The sequence below is a fragment of the Pseudorasbora parva genome, chromosome 2 (assembly GCF_024679245.1).
Source record: "Pseudorasbora parva isolate DD20220531a chromosome 2, ASM2467924v1, whole genome shotgun sequence".
Lineage (NCBI taxonomy): Eukaryota > Metazoa > Chordata > Actinopteri > Cypriniformes > Gobionidae > Pseudorasbora > Pseudorasbora parva.
The window spans coordinates 3,674,578-3,693,536 of record NC_090173.1 but is presented as its reverse complement, the minus strand read 5'-3'; the positions used below and the strand labels follow the sequence as shown (position 1 = coordinate 3,693,536).

The window sequence follows — 18,959 nt, the reverse complement described above, 5'->3', positions numbered from 1 at the left end:
CTCCATGTGAGGATTAAAAAGCTGCTGAAGTGACTTTCTTAAACACCTTCAAGACGCTTTCATAGAGTGTATGTGACTGAATACATCTGTAATCCAGCATCAGGTAATCATTAGCTCATGCGGGTCATTGGTCAGTGTCTGATCATGTTTATTGAGTGTTGTGCACCAATCAGCCGCCTCCTCTCACAGGTAACAGAAACAGCTGTACGCTAACTGCAGGAGGAGCATTTTAAGTGACAGTAAATCTAAACGCTACGGCTGCTGTTCTCTCTTTTTCAGTTAAAGAGTGTGCTTTGTTAACGTTTTCTGCTGTTCTTGTTTTCTAAGAAAGCTTTATTCTTGTGTCTGTCTGGAGTCACAATCACTAAAGATTGATCTTTGGCCTTCGACTGAAGTTTGACCTTCTGCATACAGGTAAGAAATCTCTCCACACGGACTCATGTACTGTATTTATTGTTGCCAAACAAGAAAAAAAAAAAAAAACTAAAAAAAAAAACTTAGCTAAAGTAGTTTCATTAATTACTTATTCCCTGTTAGGGCCTTTAATTTAATCATTGTACTCTGATGTAACAACGACGACTGTGAGTTGAATGTCTCGGGGAATAATTAACTCAAAAGGGATTTAATATTCAATATTCATGAATTTATGAATATAATTTGCTAGTCGTTCATTACATATTAAAATTTTCCGATAGGGAAAAATGTTTAATTAAATACAAGTAACCCTTTACGGAATTGCTTGAAATTATCCTACTAAGTTTGTCCTGCAAATTAGTTATAGACCTTTCAAATCAATTCTCAATAAGGGATTACTGCTTTACGAGCGCATAAGAAACATTAACTTTACTGATCAGGACAAGTTCAATATTTCAAATGGTCATACAGTTTACTTTACTAACATAGTAGCATAAGCAGTTAGGTAACGTTAGATCGTAAGTTTCATTGACTTCGTGTATGTGGCAGAATAACAGATTCAACTCATTAAATGTCCTTTGAAGGTTTAATAAACACAGACTAAAAATAACACTACAATTCACACAGAAAGTACACACTAAATATGCATCAAGAGAGTAGAAATATAGATAGTAAACGAAAGAATATGGTACATAACGAAGATAATGAATAGACTGAAATTAGAGAGATAAAAAGAGAGAGAGAGATAGAGAGAGAGAAAAAGAGAGTGGGGGGGGGGACAGCTTCCTTCAGTTCATCAAATACAACCTTCACGGAGTTAACTTGTCCCAACGGGAAAATAACACACCCTCTTAACAGCAGTTTGAATTTGGAAATAAGAATACTTGCTTTAGTTTTGGCTTCTCGCGTGTGTGCGTGTGTTCCGAGTTCAAATGTCCTGCGTGTCCGGCGGTTCTTTCCGAGGTCGGGGTGGAGCGGCTGGTTGCTCTAGAGATGCTCTGTGTTCTCCCTGAAGAAATGCCCTCGGGCCTAGGAATTTGATGAATCAGTAGAACCAGGAGAACGAGGGAAGAGGGGAAGAGGGGAAGAGGATTGTGGAAGAGAAGAGTTGGGGCCTGCTTGGAGGGCCTGCATTGGTGGCCTGGCTTAAGGGCCAGCCACGATGGCGTGTTGGTTCAGCCAGTGAGAGAAGAGAGAGAGGGAGGGCATCCGAGCACCTCTTTTTAAGGTCTGGGAGTAGTCACGCCCTCCCGGGTTAGACTCAACCAATGAGATTGTTGGGATTTCCCAGCGGGAAATTCCTCTGGAGATTTTATGGCTCTTTGTTTCAAAGCTCGACTCAGTGGGTCTCTGACCATTCATACTCTAATTAATGCAACAAACACACACTGCATTTTCTGAATAAGTGATATACATGGAAGTGTAAGTCGTGAAGTGAGCATTAATTTGATAGGAGACATGACATATATGAGGTTATCTGAACTAGTAAGTTGTTAAGACACAGACAAAAAGATGCAAAATACCATACAGAAGAAACATTTTACAAGACAGTTATGTGTTTACATACAATGTCCTGGGGTGCATGTTCATTTATAGATGGTTTGTCTATAATTTGAGGCAAAAGCGTGTGTTTTACAAGCTTTAACTCTGGACTTTTCATATGGCCAAATTCTTTTGGGCCGTAAAACGTCTTATCAGATGGTTTCCAGGGTAACGGAGAATCTTTCTCTGTTGTGTTGGGGGAAGGTCTGTTACTAAGCACAAAGCATTCGAAACATATTTGTTAAATGTAACTGGCGATTGTGTGTTTGATTCGCCTGAGTCGCTACACTGAAAAACAGTGAAAAGACTGATATTAATTGTTATAATGGTTTAATTGAAAGCCATGCTTTACTTTATGTCAATATGATTTTTTATTTTTAAGATAAACAACTAAATTAGCCAGAAATGTCACTTTCAAAGGATTTTGTCAGACAGTGTTCAATTTGGTTTATATACCAAAAATAAAAAAAACCTTTTAGAAAAGGCCTTTTGTAAATTGAATAAATCATATTTTAAGTTATGTATAATAATAACTTAAACACTGTAAAAGTAAATAAAGCCATGCTGTAAGTTTTTAACTAATTTAAGAAAAATATATACAGTACATTTGGCTGTAACAAATCAGAGTATTTTTTTAAGTTGTTTCAAAGTTTTACTTTTATCTCAGCATACTACTTGTGTTTTTGCCACAGAAAACCGAAATCCTCAACTGTTCGCCCATTTTTCAACCTCCTTCGCTGCGTTTTGCATTTTATTTTCTAAAAATATCAAGTTACGCCCCCTTTTCCACAATGCTCCGTCATCTGCGTATAATGATCTTCCTATTCCAGTCTCAATGTTATTAAAAATGTCATTAATCATTATATTAAAAAGAATTGGGCTGCTCACATTTCCTTGGGGAGTTCCGTTCTCAACTGGGAGAATCCGAGAGTATGTGGACCCTACTCTTACTTCAATTGTTTTTCCAAATAAGAAGCTTGAAACCCAGTTATAAAGTTTTTCCTCAATTCCCAGACTTTCCAATTTTATTAATAGCCCTTCTTTCCACAACATATCGTAAGCTTTTTCAACATCGAAAAAGACTCCCACTAACATTTCTTTGTTAATTTGAGCTTTTCAAATTTCAGCCTCCAAACTCAGAATTGAGTCCATCTTATTTTGCCCTTTTCTAAATCCACTTTGACATGCTGACATAATATTTTTACTCTCTATTTCATAATTCAACCTATTCATTACCATCCGTTCCATAAGTTTGCATAGATTTGATGTCAAAGCAATAGGTCTATAATTAATTGGCTGGGAATTATCTTTTCCAGGTTAAGCAATCGGAACTATTACTCCATGTTTCCATTCCACAGGTATATTCCCTGACTTCCACATTTTGTTATACAGTTTTAAAATCATATGCAATTATACATCTGACAATTCCTTAATCATCTCATAACAAATTTCATCTTTTCCTGGGGAAGTATGTTTGACCCCTACTAGTGCTCTTTTAAACTCATACAAAGTAAACTTTGAGTCTAGCTTTCTTCCTGATGAATTCTTCTTTTCAAATATATGCACACTCTCGCACTTTCTGTTCCCTATATTGCCTCATACTATCCGTAATATTATCATTTCTATGCACCTTTACAAATGCTTCCACTAACATTTCTGCTTTATCACTATCTTTAATCGCTATTTCTTTTTCCATTTCCAACTAAAACTGGAATATTGTTATTCCTCTGGATCCCTCCCATCTTCCTAATCATATTCCAAATCTCATTATTTCAATGTTTTCCCCAATTCTATTACAGTATTCTCTCCAGAACATTTTTTTCTCTATTCTTACTTCTCTCCTTACTATGGCCTGAGCTCTTTTATAAATAACATAATCACTAAACAATACAGCTTTACTTGCTTTTTTGATTGCTTTATTTCTTTCCCTCACTGCTTTACTACATTTTTCATTCCACCATGGGACTGCTTTTCTACTTCTTGTAGTTTTCTTTTTTCCTATTACTTCCTCTGCAGTATTCCTTAACACTTCACTTATTTTCATACTCAATTCTTCTATTTCTCCCATATCAATCATATTATTAGTACACAGTTTTTTTTTTTTTTTTTAATCTCTCAGTTAGCTGCCTTAAATTTCCATCTTGGCCTTCTCTCCACCAAGGTTTGTACAATATCCACACCATACGGGATAATGAACACTTCCCAGTGTACTTTGCCTACTTACATTCCATTCACATTTCCTAGCTAAATTTTCAGATACTAGAGTGATATCTAAAGCTGAATTTCACCCATTGTTCACATCTATTCTTGTTACACATCCATTATTAATACATACTAACTGACCCCAATCTAACAATTCTTCTACTATCAATCCATTATAATTCGTTTTAACACTATCCCACCCCTTGTTTTATAAAAGTTGCTACCCCACCTCCATTACCTTTTTTCATATCTTTCCTTATTACTTGATATCCTTGTAAAACAAAATTTAACTGCGGTTTGAGCCATGTTTCTTGTAAACATATTATATCAGGTCTTTTATCCAAATCAGAGAGATATTTCTTAAACTCTTGTCCATTAGCTATTAAGCCTCTTGCATTCCACTGGAATATTAAAAACACCATTATGACCCACCACATCCTGCTTGCGTATTTGATAACTGCATCTTCAACTTCTTGTTAATCATTTCTACAGAAATATTCTCAATCTCTATATATTTTTAGAGACTTTAGAGGAGGTGGTACATAAAGCCTAACCGAGAAGCTCAGAAATCCTAGGAAGACTTTACTTGGCAGCTTATCCTCATCAAAATGAATCATCACTGAAAGGCTATCTCCCCTTTCATTGTTTCGATTGCATTTTAGTCTTTTCACGTCAATTACTGCGCCTTCCGTTAGACCTTTCTTAATCTTTTCCACTGCTGTGGGGGATCCCTGTAATTACTCCTTTAACCCATTTCTCTTCTTCATGTATTGCACACGTCACACCTTGTCCCATGAACGATTTCATTTCTATCGCCCTTTTCTGTTGCCTACTGTCCTTACAGTGTATAATCAGTCTACCATTCCTTTAACTTCTTCACACTTTCAGCCAGCCCTATATTTTCCTTAATTGCTTTAGACAGTTTCAGTGGATTAATTACACTGAAAGACCCAGCAGCAAACTTCAACATTACCTTAAACTCTTCTTTCCTTCTCCTTATCATGTGTAATCCATTTTCACTTTCAGTTTCAGAATCACTACTCCTATTTTTCTTCCTTTTCTGATTTTCTACTATACTCCATTCATTATTTCCATTCCCTCCACTGTCCGCGCCAATATTTTCATCCTCCATTTCCGGATCGCTTCCGGAATCAACGCCACTTGTGGCGTTATCACCAATATATACAAACATGTGCTCGGTATTGTCAAAATAAAAGTCCCCAAAAATGGCTCAAAATGATGAAAATAATAAGATTAACGTTCGGTATCTAGATCAATAAAATAATCATGCAAATTAGTTAAAGTAAAACAAAATAAAGTAATTTAATTATTAACTTAATTACAAAACAAGAAAATAGCTCCAACAGCTGTTTTATGCTACTTCACTGTAAATACACACCACCATTGCACCATAGTGCATCTGCGAGTTTGGCAGTTTAAAGGTGCACTATGCAACTTTTCGTCCACTGGAGGCTATTCAAAACGGCTCGCGAGTACCGGGATTTTTATTATGACGGGACGGGACACAGTCGCCGGGCGCCCGCACTTCCGCTTTTTCCGGTTAGGTAAAGCAGCTATTTTTATCATATCAGATACATTTATGGGGCCAAGGGCTTCGGCCATCCGTCCACTCTCTTCCCTGAACTGAAACAATCGTGTGGACTTTACTTTCTACACGATTGACATCAGGTTCAAGTACGCCAGGTTGGCTGGTGGTTATGTTGCCCGCATACCGCCTCCCATGGCCGAGACTGGTATTACGACACCTGTCGGGCCAGGGCTAGTAATGCTACTGCTAATTAACTCTCTCCCCGTCAGCGTTTAAAAAAAAAGTTGCCAGCCACCGCCAGGGTTTTTGACAATTTTCACCACAATTTAATAGCCCATAGAATATTTTGTTTAATGAATATCTGAGCATGCACTATATCAAAATAAAGATCTGACCCTCTTCTTTTAAACAAAAAAAATAGTTTTATTCTAGCTTCATGCATTCCTTTTTTATCAACACTTGAATATGGGTAGGTTTCATAAAAAAAGCAAGATGTTGAACAAAAAGCTGAGAAAATCAAATTTTTGTGAAAGACTGTTTCCAGATCAGATTCAGAGCGATGATCAAACACAGATAGAGTAGATCAAGTCCATGAACACTCCTAATGGTTACACAGTCCTGTAGCTCATCCTGGGTCCACATCTCATTCAGGAACATTAGATAGTTTTGATTCATATGCTGTTTAATGAGGATGATCACGTTATTTTTAATATGCATATGATTACATGCGATCGCTTGTTTCACTGCGTCTTCCTCACGTGTGTTTTGATCAGGAGATTCAGTACTCTCATTCAGAAGATGCGCAACAGCGCCCCCTATTACCCGACAGTGAAAACACGGAAACACAGAAAATTCCGTTATTGGCCTGGAAGCGTTTTCTCACAAATAATGGAAATTTCCGTGTTTGGCGGGGAAAGAGTTAAGGTTGATATCTCTGCAGCACTATAACTTGACATTTTTTTAATGACATCATCGCCCTTATTTCTTCTCATTCTTTTGATGCGTGTAGGTCATTTTTTGGATAATTTTACCTCAATTTTTACACATGGCACCTTTAATACAACCAGAAAGTGGGAAGTCAAAGCACACTTTGCTACACTGATAGACATACATTTTCTCTCTTTCGTAAGACAAAAAATATGTTATTTAAGGTTTTTTCTTTTCCTTTCAAGAACCCCGTTCAGTCCAACATCCAACGAAAGGCGTGTTTGTCTTCAGTATGGATTCAGTGGGAGTGAATGTGATTGAAACCGCAGCTCTTGGGAGACCCTTCCAGCTCGGCATGCTGTACGACTGCAGAAAGGATTCATTAATACCAGGTACCAACATAAAACCTCATCACAGATTCAAATATTAATATGATCTACTGAACACAAGTGCAGAGTGCAATAAAACTGAGAAATGATAACATCATACCCTCACAGAAAGAAAGCATATTTCCCTATATGGGTGATTCTTAGACTATGGGCACGTGTATGTTCTTTGGTCATATTTTCAAAAAATACATATTTTGGACAATTTCCTCTTTCTTTGTCAAACTAGCAATAAAATCACCTTAAATTTGTTTTAATACCTTTCTATTATGATTTTTTTCATACTTTTCAACCTCCGTATAGGTGTCAAAACCACTGTTTTCAATTCAGGTATCACTTCGTACTATATAATATCCTCCACTGAGGGTTTGGATACTTATACAAAAAACTCATGGAAACATACAATGTAAGGAAGGAAGTTTTTTTTCAGATACCTTCAACTGAGACACCACTTTGATAAACATATTAAAACTACTGGAGAGAAGGGAAAGGACCTGATTAGAGTATTGATTGACGCATATAAGGGTTATATTAACAGAAAACTGGTTTACAGGTTATATTCATGTCTACAGCTAGACAGGGGACCTTCAACAATGTAAGTATAAAGATAAGCGAGGATGGCTGGTCGAATATATGCAGGACACAATCTACCACTTGTAGCTCAGGTTTGTCGAGGGAATTCACCTGGAAAAACACTTTGAGATTCTTTATAACCCCTAATATAAAAAAGACACAGAGTAACAATCCTGAACATGTGTGAGTTTTGGAGAATGTGTGGTAATATGTCTGCTGGTCACTTCCATATCTTTTGGGAATGCCCTATTATTTATTTGTATTGGATAGAGGTGAAGGTAATTAGGACAATATTCGGATCAGAGCTCGAGTTTAATTTCAGTTATATATTTAGAAAATTGACTATATTTAGAATTTACTTTTAGCAGGTAGCAAGAAAGCAATAACTAGGAAATGGCTCAGTAAAGATTCCCCGACAAATGATGAATGAATAGAAATAGTTAAGGAAATGTATGTTATGGAATATTTTGACTTACTCACTTAGACATGCCCGAAAGAAATATGAAGCATACTGCCAAAATATGACTTGTCTGGTAACTATTAATGCACCTGAATTAAGCACTAGTAAAATCATTAAAATACATTAAAGTATTAAATGTGAGACCACTATATGTTACTTTTTATACAGAATATAGCTGTGGCACAGCATTAGTGTAATTTCCACCACAACATTGTAATGTCCATTTATATAGTTTGTGTAAAAGATTTTTTAGTTGGTTTCTATGAAAATATTAAGGGACATCAGAGCACATGTTGGACATGGAGGGAATTTCAATTTTCATATATTGCTTGAACAGTTAATACATTTATTCTATGTCATTTCCAAACATGCTGTACCTTCAAGGGTGCTAAACATTTTAAGTTAAATAAGAGTATTTTGCATACATGAAATGCTAAGTATTAATTCAACGCTAATCAGTGAAGCTATCTTCCATTTTTTCACAAAAAAACTACAGAAATGTCATTTCCACCACAGAGGGCAGGGTATGATTACGAAATACAATTGATATGGATTGTGAGAGTATATTTGTCTAATTTTTATTATTATAATATATTACAATACATAATATATTACAAAAATATATTACAATTAATTCATTGTCATTTCCACAACACCCTGTCATTTCCATCACAACACATATAAAAAAACATACATTAAAAGTTCTCATCACACTTTAAAAATGTATCCACAATTTATGATATCATGCTCTACTTAATATAAAAAATTTAAGTTATTTATTTTCTAATAAGCTCTTACACGCACCAATATAAACTTTCAGAGTGTGTGAGCTGTACAGTTCAGCATTTGGTCCTAAGGGCAGTTAATTTATCTCATTGACAAATGTATAATTATTGTAAATTGTGGACAAACTAGTAAAACTAGTTACAAAAATGATCTTAGACAATCAATTCTTGAGTGGCATAAGCTATACTGTTTTTAAATAATAGCTGTATATTGAGATGTGGTGGAAATGAGGAAAATTTGTTCATTGCAGATAGATTGCAAGAGAAATTGTTATTTTTTAAAACAAATTCTAAGTTTGTCCTCTTACAGACCTATAAACTAGACAAATTATTTAAACTTATGAGACTGTGTTACGTGACTTTAGAACACTTTTTTTTTTTTTAAATTCAACTTCACATGGCTAAAAGTGCTCCTAGTTGAAGAAACGGCCATATATGAATGATATAACAGTATATTTGAAAACTATATATTGTGTTAATATATTAATATACTGTATATTGTTAGATATATTTACTCATGCAATATTAACACACATATTTAGAGAAATATATTATGTAAAATATTTCTTATTTTTTACTTGCATGTACTAAAGTATTTAGCAAAGAGACTATCACTGTGCGGAAGTGAGCATGGTTATTACTTTTCTAAAAGTAATTACAGTTTTAATAGTGTCCCGCCAATCTACAGCCTCAACACAGACTCTCCTCTTCAGATCAATGGAAACCCCACAAACTCACACATGCCAGAAAACCTTTAAAATTACAAAATTATTTAACTTTAAACACCATCAGATCTCCTCCTACATTAATGTTAAGCAAAACACATGAAATAACACTTAATTTTAACATTTACCCAGGTCCGCCGGCATGAGAGTCGGATGCTCTTACAAGGAGGCTCAAGGCTGCCACCTCTGGCGTCAGTCGCTAGAGCAGGGGTGTCCAATCCTGCTTCTGGAGGGCCACTGTTCTGCAGAGTTTAGCTCCAACCCCAATTATACACACCTGAACCAGTTAATCCAGGTCTTATTAGGGATACTGGAAGCTTCCAGGCAGGTGTGTTGAGGCAAGTTGGAGCTAAACTCTGCTGGACACGGGCCCTCCAGGATTAGATTTGGACACCCCTGGTCTAGAGCATCTTTTGAGATCAGAATGAGGTTTACTCGCACAGCAACTACTAGCTGGCCTCCGTTACACACACCTCCCTAAACCTCACTCCCATCTGAGTCACGGCACCAATGTAACTCCTCCTGCTCGACCTGCTCTCTTCAAGCAGGACTCAAACCAGGGTCCGCCAGCATGAGAGTCAGACGCTCTAACAAGATGGCTAAAGGCTACAACTAGCTGGCCTCCATTACTCATACATAAAATATAAGCATTCGTCTCCCATATATGGAAATATGTAATATATTGCATTTACAGTTTGCAGTATATATCCATATGTTTTTGTGCTGTAAGGGTAGAGTAGACTTTGTGCTAGAAAAAAGGGAAGATATTAGACTTAGCACACAGGCATGTGAAGACAAGGGTGTAAAAGCAATTAACATGGGGTTTTTAACAGAGATTTTTACAATCATTGTCATGCACTTACAACACCATCAGAATTTGTTGCTCTATAATGTAGGAAGCATTTATAAATAAAATGATTCTATTTTTTATTTTATTTTATTTATTATTTTACAGGAATCAGACCTTGGACTAAAGAGCAGCTGCAGCAGAATATTTCCTCTTGTGCCCAAATCAATACAGATTTCCATGTCACAGCTTCAGACTCCATTCAGGACAAATCTAAATTACTGAATATCAACAGTGGACTGAAACTGAGTCTTTTAGGTGATCTCATCCATGTTAGTGGAGCAGCAAAATATCTCAAAGACACAAAGACGTCTTTCATTCAGCAGAGATTGACACTGCATTATCATTCAACCAGCAGGGTTGAAGAACTGATCGTGAATCAGCTGCCTTCTGAAAAGCTTCCTGGTGATGATAATGATATAGCCACACACGTTGTGACGGCAGTGCTGTACGGAGCAGATGCCTGCTTTGTGTTTGACAGAGAAGTTTCATCTGATGAGGACAAAAAAACTGTAAAAGGAGAAGTAAAACTGGCCCTTGAGAAACTGCAAGGCATTGTTTCAGTAGATGCAAATGTTGATCTAAGCATGAATGACAATCAGAAAACTGCAGTCAAAAAATTTACGTGCATATTTTATGGTGACTTCCAGCTACCATCTAACCCGACCTCTTTTGAAGATGCACTGACGGTTTTTGCTGATCTTCCAAAACTGCTGAAAGAAAATCAAAAGCTGGCGGTTCCTCTGAGAGTTTGGCTTTATCCTCTGGACAAACTTCATTCAAGACCTTCAAAACTTCAGAAAGACATCAGCATGGATCTAATCACAAAGGTAGAATCAGTGATTGAGAGTTTAAATACAGCTGAGATGAAATGCAGTGATCTTCTGAAAGACTCTCCTGCTCTTATGTTTGCTGTATTTCACGATAAAATATTGGAAATGAAGAAAAACTGCTACACATACAAGTTGAGACTCATGAAGAATCTCGGCTCTTTGCTGCCAAACATCCGTGGAGATGTGATGGAGGAAACCGCACTGAATGATCTTCTACAGGAACATGATGCATCTCCATTCAGAGGAAGTGACCTCACAGATTGGCTGAAAGAGAGAGAAAGAGAGTCTGAGATCATTAAATCAGTCCTCAAACAGCTGAAGGCTTATGGTGCACGGGTGGAAGTCAACATCGATGCCATCATGATGGATCTGGAGGTTGGGAATCTGGTCAGCTACACTTTCACTTCATTGAACTGCTCAGATGTGCTGCTGCTTCATCAATCTTCCAATCTGAGTCTTTCAACAAAAGGAGAAACTGATCAAAAACATCCTGGTTTCAAGCAGAAGCCTTGGCTCAGTACTAAGATTAAAAAGACAATGAGGGGAAACTTGGAGATATTTAAGAACTTGATTGATTCAAAAGATCGTAAGCCAGCCAAGTTTATTGTGTCCACAAAGGAAATGGAGAATCATCCTGGTTCCTGCATTCTCCTGTATGAACATGGATGTGATGAAGCGGTTTGCTTCACTCCTCCATCACAGCCAACCTGTCCAATCATTGAAGAGTTCAAAGGTCAGACCGTGGTTCTGAAGGTTCCTCCATCATGTCCTGCTACAGTGGAGCTCAGATTACTGTATAAACCAAAGCAGGACACAGTCTGGACATCTGAACCTGTGCTGAAGGATCAACACACAGTTACTCTGACTGATCTGAGAGCAGAGACGGAGTATGAGATCAAATGTGTGGCGATGGGGAAACTCGACTACACCAGAGACAGTGATGTGATCCATCTGAGGGTCATTGAGAAGAAGCTCACCATGGCAACAAACTCAGTCATTGAAAATCTGAGCTTTACTGAAAACAAGTGCAGTGAACTTCTGAAAGACACAAGGACAAACGCATTTACAGCATTTCGCAAGAAGATTGAAGATATGAAGAGATTCTGCCAAATCTACAGGCAAGATTTCAACAAGAGAAGCCAATCACTCATTCGGTCAGTTCAAGCTTGTGAAGAAGAGACTTGTGCTTTGACCAATCTTCTACAAGCTCACGACGAGTCTCCATTTAACACACAGGATCTTAAGGAGTGGATCACAGGGAAAGAAAAAGAAAGGAACACAGTTGGGGAGTTTCTTCAACAATTACTGGGCTTTGGAGCTGAAGTGAACATGAGTTTAGACACAGTGCTTTTGGATATTAAGGTGGAGAATGTGGTTTGCTACATGTTTAGTTCCCTTGAACAGCCAGACGAGCTGCTTTCTGAACAAGAGAAGTACATGAAAGCTCAAACAACATGGAAGAATCCAGGAACGACTCCACGAACATTCACATGGCTCTCTGGATACATCAGGGAGAAAATGAGAGAGAATTTAATCATATTTAAGGAACTTATGAAGTCACACGACAATCAGTCCACTAAATGTATTGTTTCTTCACAAGACCACCAAAAACATCCTGGTTCCTGCATTCTCCTGTATGAACATGGATGTGATGAAGCGGTTTGCTTTACTCCCCCATCCAAACCAGCCTGTCCATTCACTGAAGAGGTCAAAGGTCAGACCGTGGTTCTGAAGGTTCCTCCATCATATTCTGCTACAGTGGAGCTCAGATTACTGTATAAACCGAAGCAGGACACAGTCTGGACATCTGAACCTGTGCTGAAGGATCAACACACGGTTACTCTGACTGATCTGAGAGCAGAGACGGAGTATGAGATCAAATGTGAAGCGCTGGGAAAATTCGACTACACCAGAGACAGTGATGTGATCAGAGTCACCACAGAGGTATGAAGAAATACATTTACCAAGAGACGTAAGTGTATGTAGCTATAAGAGTGAGTTAGTAGAACTTTATATTAATCAGTTGTTAATTTGAATCAAATGTGTCTTTCAGCAAAGTACAAGGAATCAAGCAGTTATGGGTGAGTCTAGCAACTTTTGATATATTTTTAATAATGGAGTCATTTTGACACCAAATTGCTGTGAAAATAAATATAGTATTGTAAAAGTATTCTGACCCTTTGCAATGACACTTGAAATTTAGCTCCGGTGCATCCCATTCTGTTACAGTTGATGAAAAGAGACAGATGAGACATGGATCTAGTTACAAGCCGTTGTAATCAAAATAAACAAGAAGATATTCCAGAACGTCAGAGCAAATCAATACAATATTTAACAACTTAACAAGCAAAGAGTTGTCTAGCTATCACCAAGCTCAATTTAAGATTATCCATTGGTCTGGGGAGTCTGCTAGGTATTTCTGCTAGAGGCGTGATAAACACGCATAATTCAAATGACTCTGTATGCAGTTGGATAGTCCTTAAATCATTTAGACCACAAGAGGCATGATAAACGAGCATCGATCCATTGCTACTCTATCTGTCATCATGTTAAACCGCCTTTCTAAACAAAAAAAGCTTCTAGTTTTCACAAAAAAAAAAAAATCCTTGCATAGAAACCTGGCTAGTGACTGAGAATACAGTTTCTCTCTCAAGCATTATAGACATACCATTATGAAGTTTGCTTAGAGTATTGTGAAAAATTATATATAAATCAAATTTAACTTTTTTTTTTTTTGGGTGCGACTGACCTTCACTTGTTATTAGCAGGTGTAACACATGAGGTTGAGAATGTGAGGATTCTGCTGCTGGGAAAGATGGGTGCTGGGAAAAGTGCATCAGGAAACACCATATTGAGAAGAGAAGCATTTAAATCCACAATTAAATCAATTTCAGTAACCAGAGAGTGTCAGAAAGAAACGACTGAGTTCAACAGAAGACAGATCACTGTGATTGACACTCCAGGCCTGTTTGATGCTGGGGTTGATAATGTTAAGATCAAGAAGGAGTTTGTGAAGTGCGTCTCAATGACGGCACCTGGACCACATGTGTTTCTTCTGGTGATTCCACTGGGACGATTCACTCAAGAGGAGAACGATGCAGTGAAGATCATCCACGAGACTTTTGGAGACAAATCCAGAATGTACACCATAGTGCTGTTCACCAGAGGAGATGAACTTAAGGGAAGAAGAATTGAAGATTTCATTGAAGATAATGACAGCTTACAGTACCTCGTTCATGAGTGTGGATCGAGATACCATGTGTTCAGTAATAATGAGACTAGAGATCAGACGCAGGTTTCTGAGCTGCTGGAAAAGATTGACTGTATGTTAAAAGAAAACGAAGGGAGTTTCTACACCAATGAGATGTTCCAGCAGGTGGAGAAGAACATCCAAGACAAACAGGAGATAATCATGAAAGAGAAAGAAAAAGAGATCAAGAGAAAAGAAGAAGAGCTGAAAGCCAAATATGAAGCAGAAATAGAACAAATGAAGAAAGAAAAAGAGCGAGAATTACAGGAGATGGAACGGAAAAAAAGCAAAGAGAAGTTCAAAAACACAGAAGAGGAGATCAAGAAAGAAACAGATGAGAATCTAAGAGAAGAACTGCAGAGAACACTAGAGGATGAGCTAAAACTATCTGAGGAGGAAAATAAAAGACAAGAAAAGGCTTTAGAAAATCATCAACAGAACTTCATAAAATACCTGGAAGAAAAGCTTGAGAAAGACAAACACAATCTCCAGAAGAGAATTCAACATGAATCAAGAGAACGAGCGGAGCGTGAATATCTTAAACACCTTGTGAGAGAAGTGGATAAAGATTTAGAAGAAGCTGGAAAAACATACGAGGAAGAAAACGCTGCAGCTTTACAAGTTTATGAAGCAAAACGTATAGCATATAGATCAAATCCAGCTTGTGACTTGAAATCCTACACCAACGAGATTCTCCAGCGGGTGGAGAAGAACATCAGCAGCATTCAAAGATTCGAAGAGCAGCGTAAAGCCATATATGAAGCAAAAATTGAAAAATGTAAGAAAGAATACGAGAGACAAAGACAAAAGATGCAGAATGAACTGAGAAAAAGAGAAGATAAGCTTAGAAAGGAAGAGGAGGAGATCAAGAAAGAAACAGATGAAAATCTACGAAAAGAGCTGCAGAGAGAACTGGAGGAGAAGCAAAAAGAATTTGAAGATGAGAAGAGAAGCAGAACGACAATCATTGAAGAAAATTATCTTTTGAATCATTTGGCTATACATATTCACGACATTGGAGACTGTCTCGACAGGGATGACCAATTACAGGCTCTGCTCTCACAGACAGAATATAGTTCTATTCGGTCGAGTATAGCAAAAAAAATGATTAGTCAGATCAACTTGAAAAATGTATTTCATGCAGTAACATCAACAGTAGCTGGTTTTGTTCAATTGAACTAATAATTTAAGATTACTGATTATAACCAAATTCAACCAACCTGAAAAAAGTTTTTCTGAAACCTGACTGTCAGTAGATATCACCTGATTTCTCCAGTAAAATTACTTAAGTTTGATAAATCTTTTTGTGGTCCCACTTTATATAAGGTGGTCTTAACTACTGTGTACTTGCATAAACTAATAAGAACAATGAGTATTGTGTTCATATTGTATTACAAAACACTTTGTTTGTTCTGCTGGTATTGAGGTGGGATACAGGAAAGTTAAAGGGAAGTGTCAACAGTGTAATTATAAGTGTGTGTGTGTGTGTATGTGTGTGTGTGTGTGTGTGTGTGTGTGTGTGTGTGTGTGTGTGTGTGTGTGTGTGTGTGTGTGTGTGTGTCTGAGAGAGAGAGTGAGAGTGAGTGGATCGTTTATTAAGCATTATGGGGGACCAGGATGGTTTGGTACAATTTTTACATCAAATATTTTTCAAGCGAGATATATTTAGAAAGTTTGATTGTTTATATCACTGTTAAAAAATATTAAATTTTTCAATTTATACAATGAAATACCTGTTGTTTTACAGATAAACAGATATGCAATAGAAAACAATAGTAATTTTATTAAGAAAGATGTTGTTACACAACTATACTTACATGTTTACCACTTTTAACTGTGTTTTATGTAACTTTAAAGATTTCCTGTAAAATGAAACCAACATTTTGAACTTAGACCACTGTATGTGTGTATGGGAAGCTTTTCAATTTGGGTCGGCCAAATCCAGGCGGAAATCCCAAAAAATGGTCCTGGGGTTTAAGAGGTTATAACCAATGACGGAAATAAGCGCAGTTACAATAGCAGAATATGTGGGAGAGCGTTGCTTTAATGTGACTATATTGTATTGCAATAGGGAACACTTCAAAGTCAATACCAAACCAAAACTAGTTAGCAAATCATTTATAATTGAAAGAATTTAATGACAAAATCTGGTTATGGTTACACTTAAAATAGTTACAAAATAGATGAATGAGATGATAAAACTTATACCATTAATCGTACCCAGCATGTATAGAATGTTACCTGAGAGACAGAAAGAGAAAGAGATGCAAAAAGACAAAGAGAAGAGCCAAATTGATGGCCCCTAGAAGAGAGAGCCAGAGAATAAACAAACAATCCAGAAGATAATTTCTCTTTATAGGTTAGAATCCCAACACACACTTTTAAAGGATTCCTGGCTTCATCTTAGGGTATGTTGCAATAACTTTGTTCTTGTAGCATTCAAGCATTTCTTTATCAGTTTATTCAGTATATCCAATGATGACACTGGCGTGAATCAGAATAATTTTGTTAATGAGTGTGTTATTCGTGTCTTAAAGATGAGACTTTAAAGATTGAGGTTAATCCACACTGAGCTTGTGCTCAAACTTTAATGAACAAACCAACATCATCACCAAAAAACATCCTACCTCTGCTCTTCCTCATGTCCCCCATCCCACGTCCTAAAAGATAGTTCCCTCTGCTGGTCACATTCGGTATTACAGTTAATCCACTGCATATCAACACAATGAGCAGTGGAAGATGTTTCGAAACAGAACATATGAGAAAGATCAAACTTGTGGAGGGGGAGGGAATAAAAGAGCAATCCTTCTGAATGGAAACATACAGGCTAACATTAGCACCAAACATAATCACATAGAAATGTGACACATCAGCTGCGGTACCGGCAGATGGAAGCCTTGTCCCTCACTGTTTCCATAGACTCTGGCTGCGTCCGAAAACCTAGGCAGCTGACTCGTTGCCTCGCTGCCTTATCAGGCAATGGCTTGTAAAGCAACGTTTTGTGCACAAAGGCACCTCACAAAACTGATTTCGGACAGACTTCTAAGACAGTGTAACAGTTTAATGATCTACAGCAAAATAGAGTGAGCTTTGGTGAGAACTTTGGTGAGAATGACACCAGAAGTGGAAAATATTGGTTAAAAACACACATTTACACAAACTGACCAGCAAACACAACTTTCGGACGCCATCTTATTTTCCAAACTCAACTGTCACTGAATGGAAAGCAGAGGATTGTGGGATATCAGAGGCAGCGAAGGATACATTTATGCTGCCTTCAAAAATCGATCAGATGAAGGTCTCTCAGCTGACAGGATGTGAAGCTAACATTAGATTCGGACGTTGCTTGATGCCGTCTGCCTTTAAATGTGTCCTCCGAAAGCAGCATTTTCCAGGTTTCGGACACAGCCTCTGTTATTCCCAGACTTCATTTCCCAGTATCCTCTGCTCATTATTAGTTAAAGTCCCTTTAAAGATACAGAGCGTGCTTCTCAATATCCCTCCTCGTTTCCACGGTCCTCCGTCCTCCACCCCATGACCCAGAAACCAGAAGCTCAGCCATCTTTTTTAGGACATCTCAATTCTTGAGGAGGAACCGCAAGGAGGCGAGAAGTGACGAGGCTTCCTGAGGAGTCATGAGCGAGGATACACTGGAGTATCCCTTGCGGAAGTGTTTTATCGACTAAACGTTACGCAAGCATTCATACCTCCCCCTTCTCACCGTGCCACAGTTTATTCATTATTATTATATAAATAGTTATCTCTAATGTTCAAGAATCCCGACGGGGTAGAGGCATCATTTACTGACAACGCTTTGAAGTGACGCTAAAGGGAGCGAGTATATATCATTTCACTAGATTCAATTACTCCGTCCTCGCGTCTTTTCCTTGTGTCCTTCCCTTGCATCCTGAAGGGGCGGAGCTAAGGAGCGAGGAAAGGAAGCTAGGAAAGGAAACGAGGATGCACAAATAAGAATTGAGAAGCACCCAGAGAAGCATGTGCTGAGCTTAAGGTTAAACACAGTGATGGCTGCCAATAGAGGGTGCTGTCCTGTGCCACACACACAAAACAATAATACATGATACAAACTGATTTTTATATGATATGATATATAATAGAAAATCATCAGTGCACAATATATGCTTATCCTCCTCAAGTTGAGCTCTGTGGCAACAAAGATGTAGAGCACATTTTCAGTATTCAATATTACCCTTTATTAGTATTCATAATCAGTTAATATTATTTATCTGTATTATTACTTTTTATTAGTATTCATAATCATTTGTAATCTATGAGTGTAGTCTAAGTTTTAATGCATACGTGTACTTAATGTTTTTTTTTAATTCATTCCATGCTCATGTACTTATACATGTATGCATTCCATTTTATTGGACATCACATGATCGTCTGGTAATGTAGTTCCCTTTCGTTCAGTCACTCCGACGTAACGTCAGTGACTGACGAAT

General features: G+C 37.5%; 1 protein-coding gene across 1 annotated transcript; it reads left to right on the top strand.

Annotated features, from left to right (window-relative positions):
* The first annotated feature begins 221 nt into the window (after window positions 1-221).
* On the top strand, window positions 222-17,065 carry LOC137089957 (uncharacterized). The gene is made up of 6 exons (XM_067453567.1): window positions 222-414; window positions 6,880-7,026; window positions 10,519-13,187; window positions 13,297-13,324; window positions 14,012-15,583; window positions 17,031-17,065. Exons 2-6 carry the CDS (start codon window positions 6,927-6,929, stop codon window positions 17,063-17,065), a joined length of 4,404 nt encoding a protein of 1,467 aa, XP_067309668.1. The 5' UTR covers window positions 222-414; window positions 6,880-6,926.
* The last annotated feature ends 1,894 nt before the right edge of the window (window positions 17,066-18,959 follow it).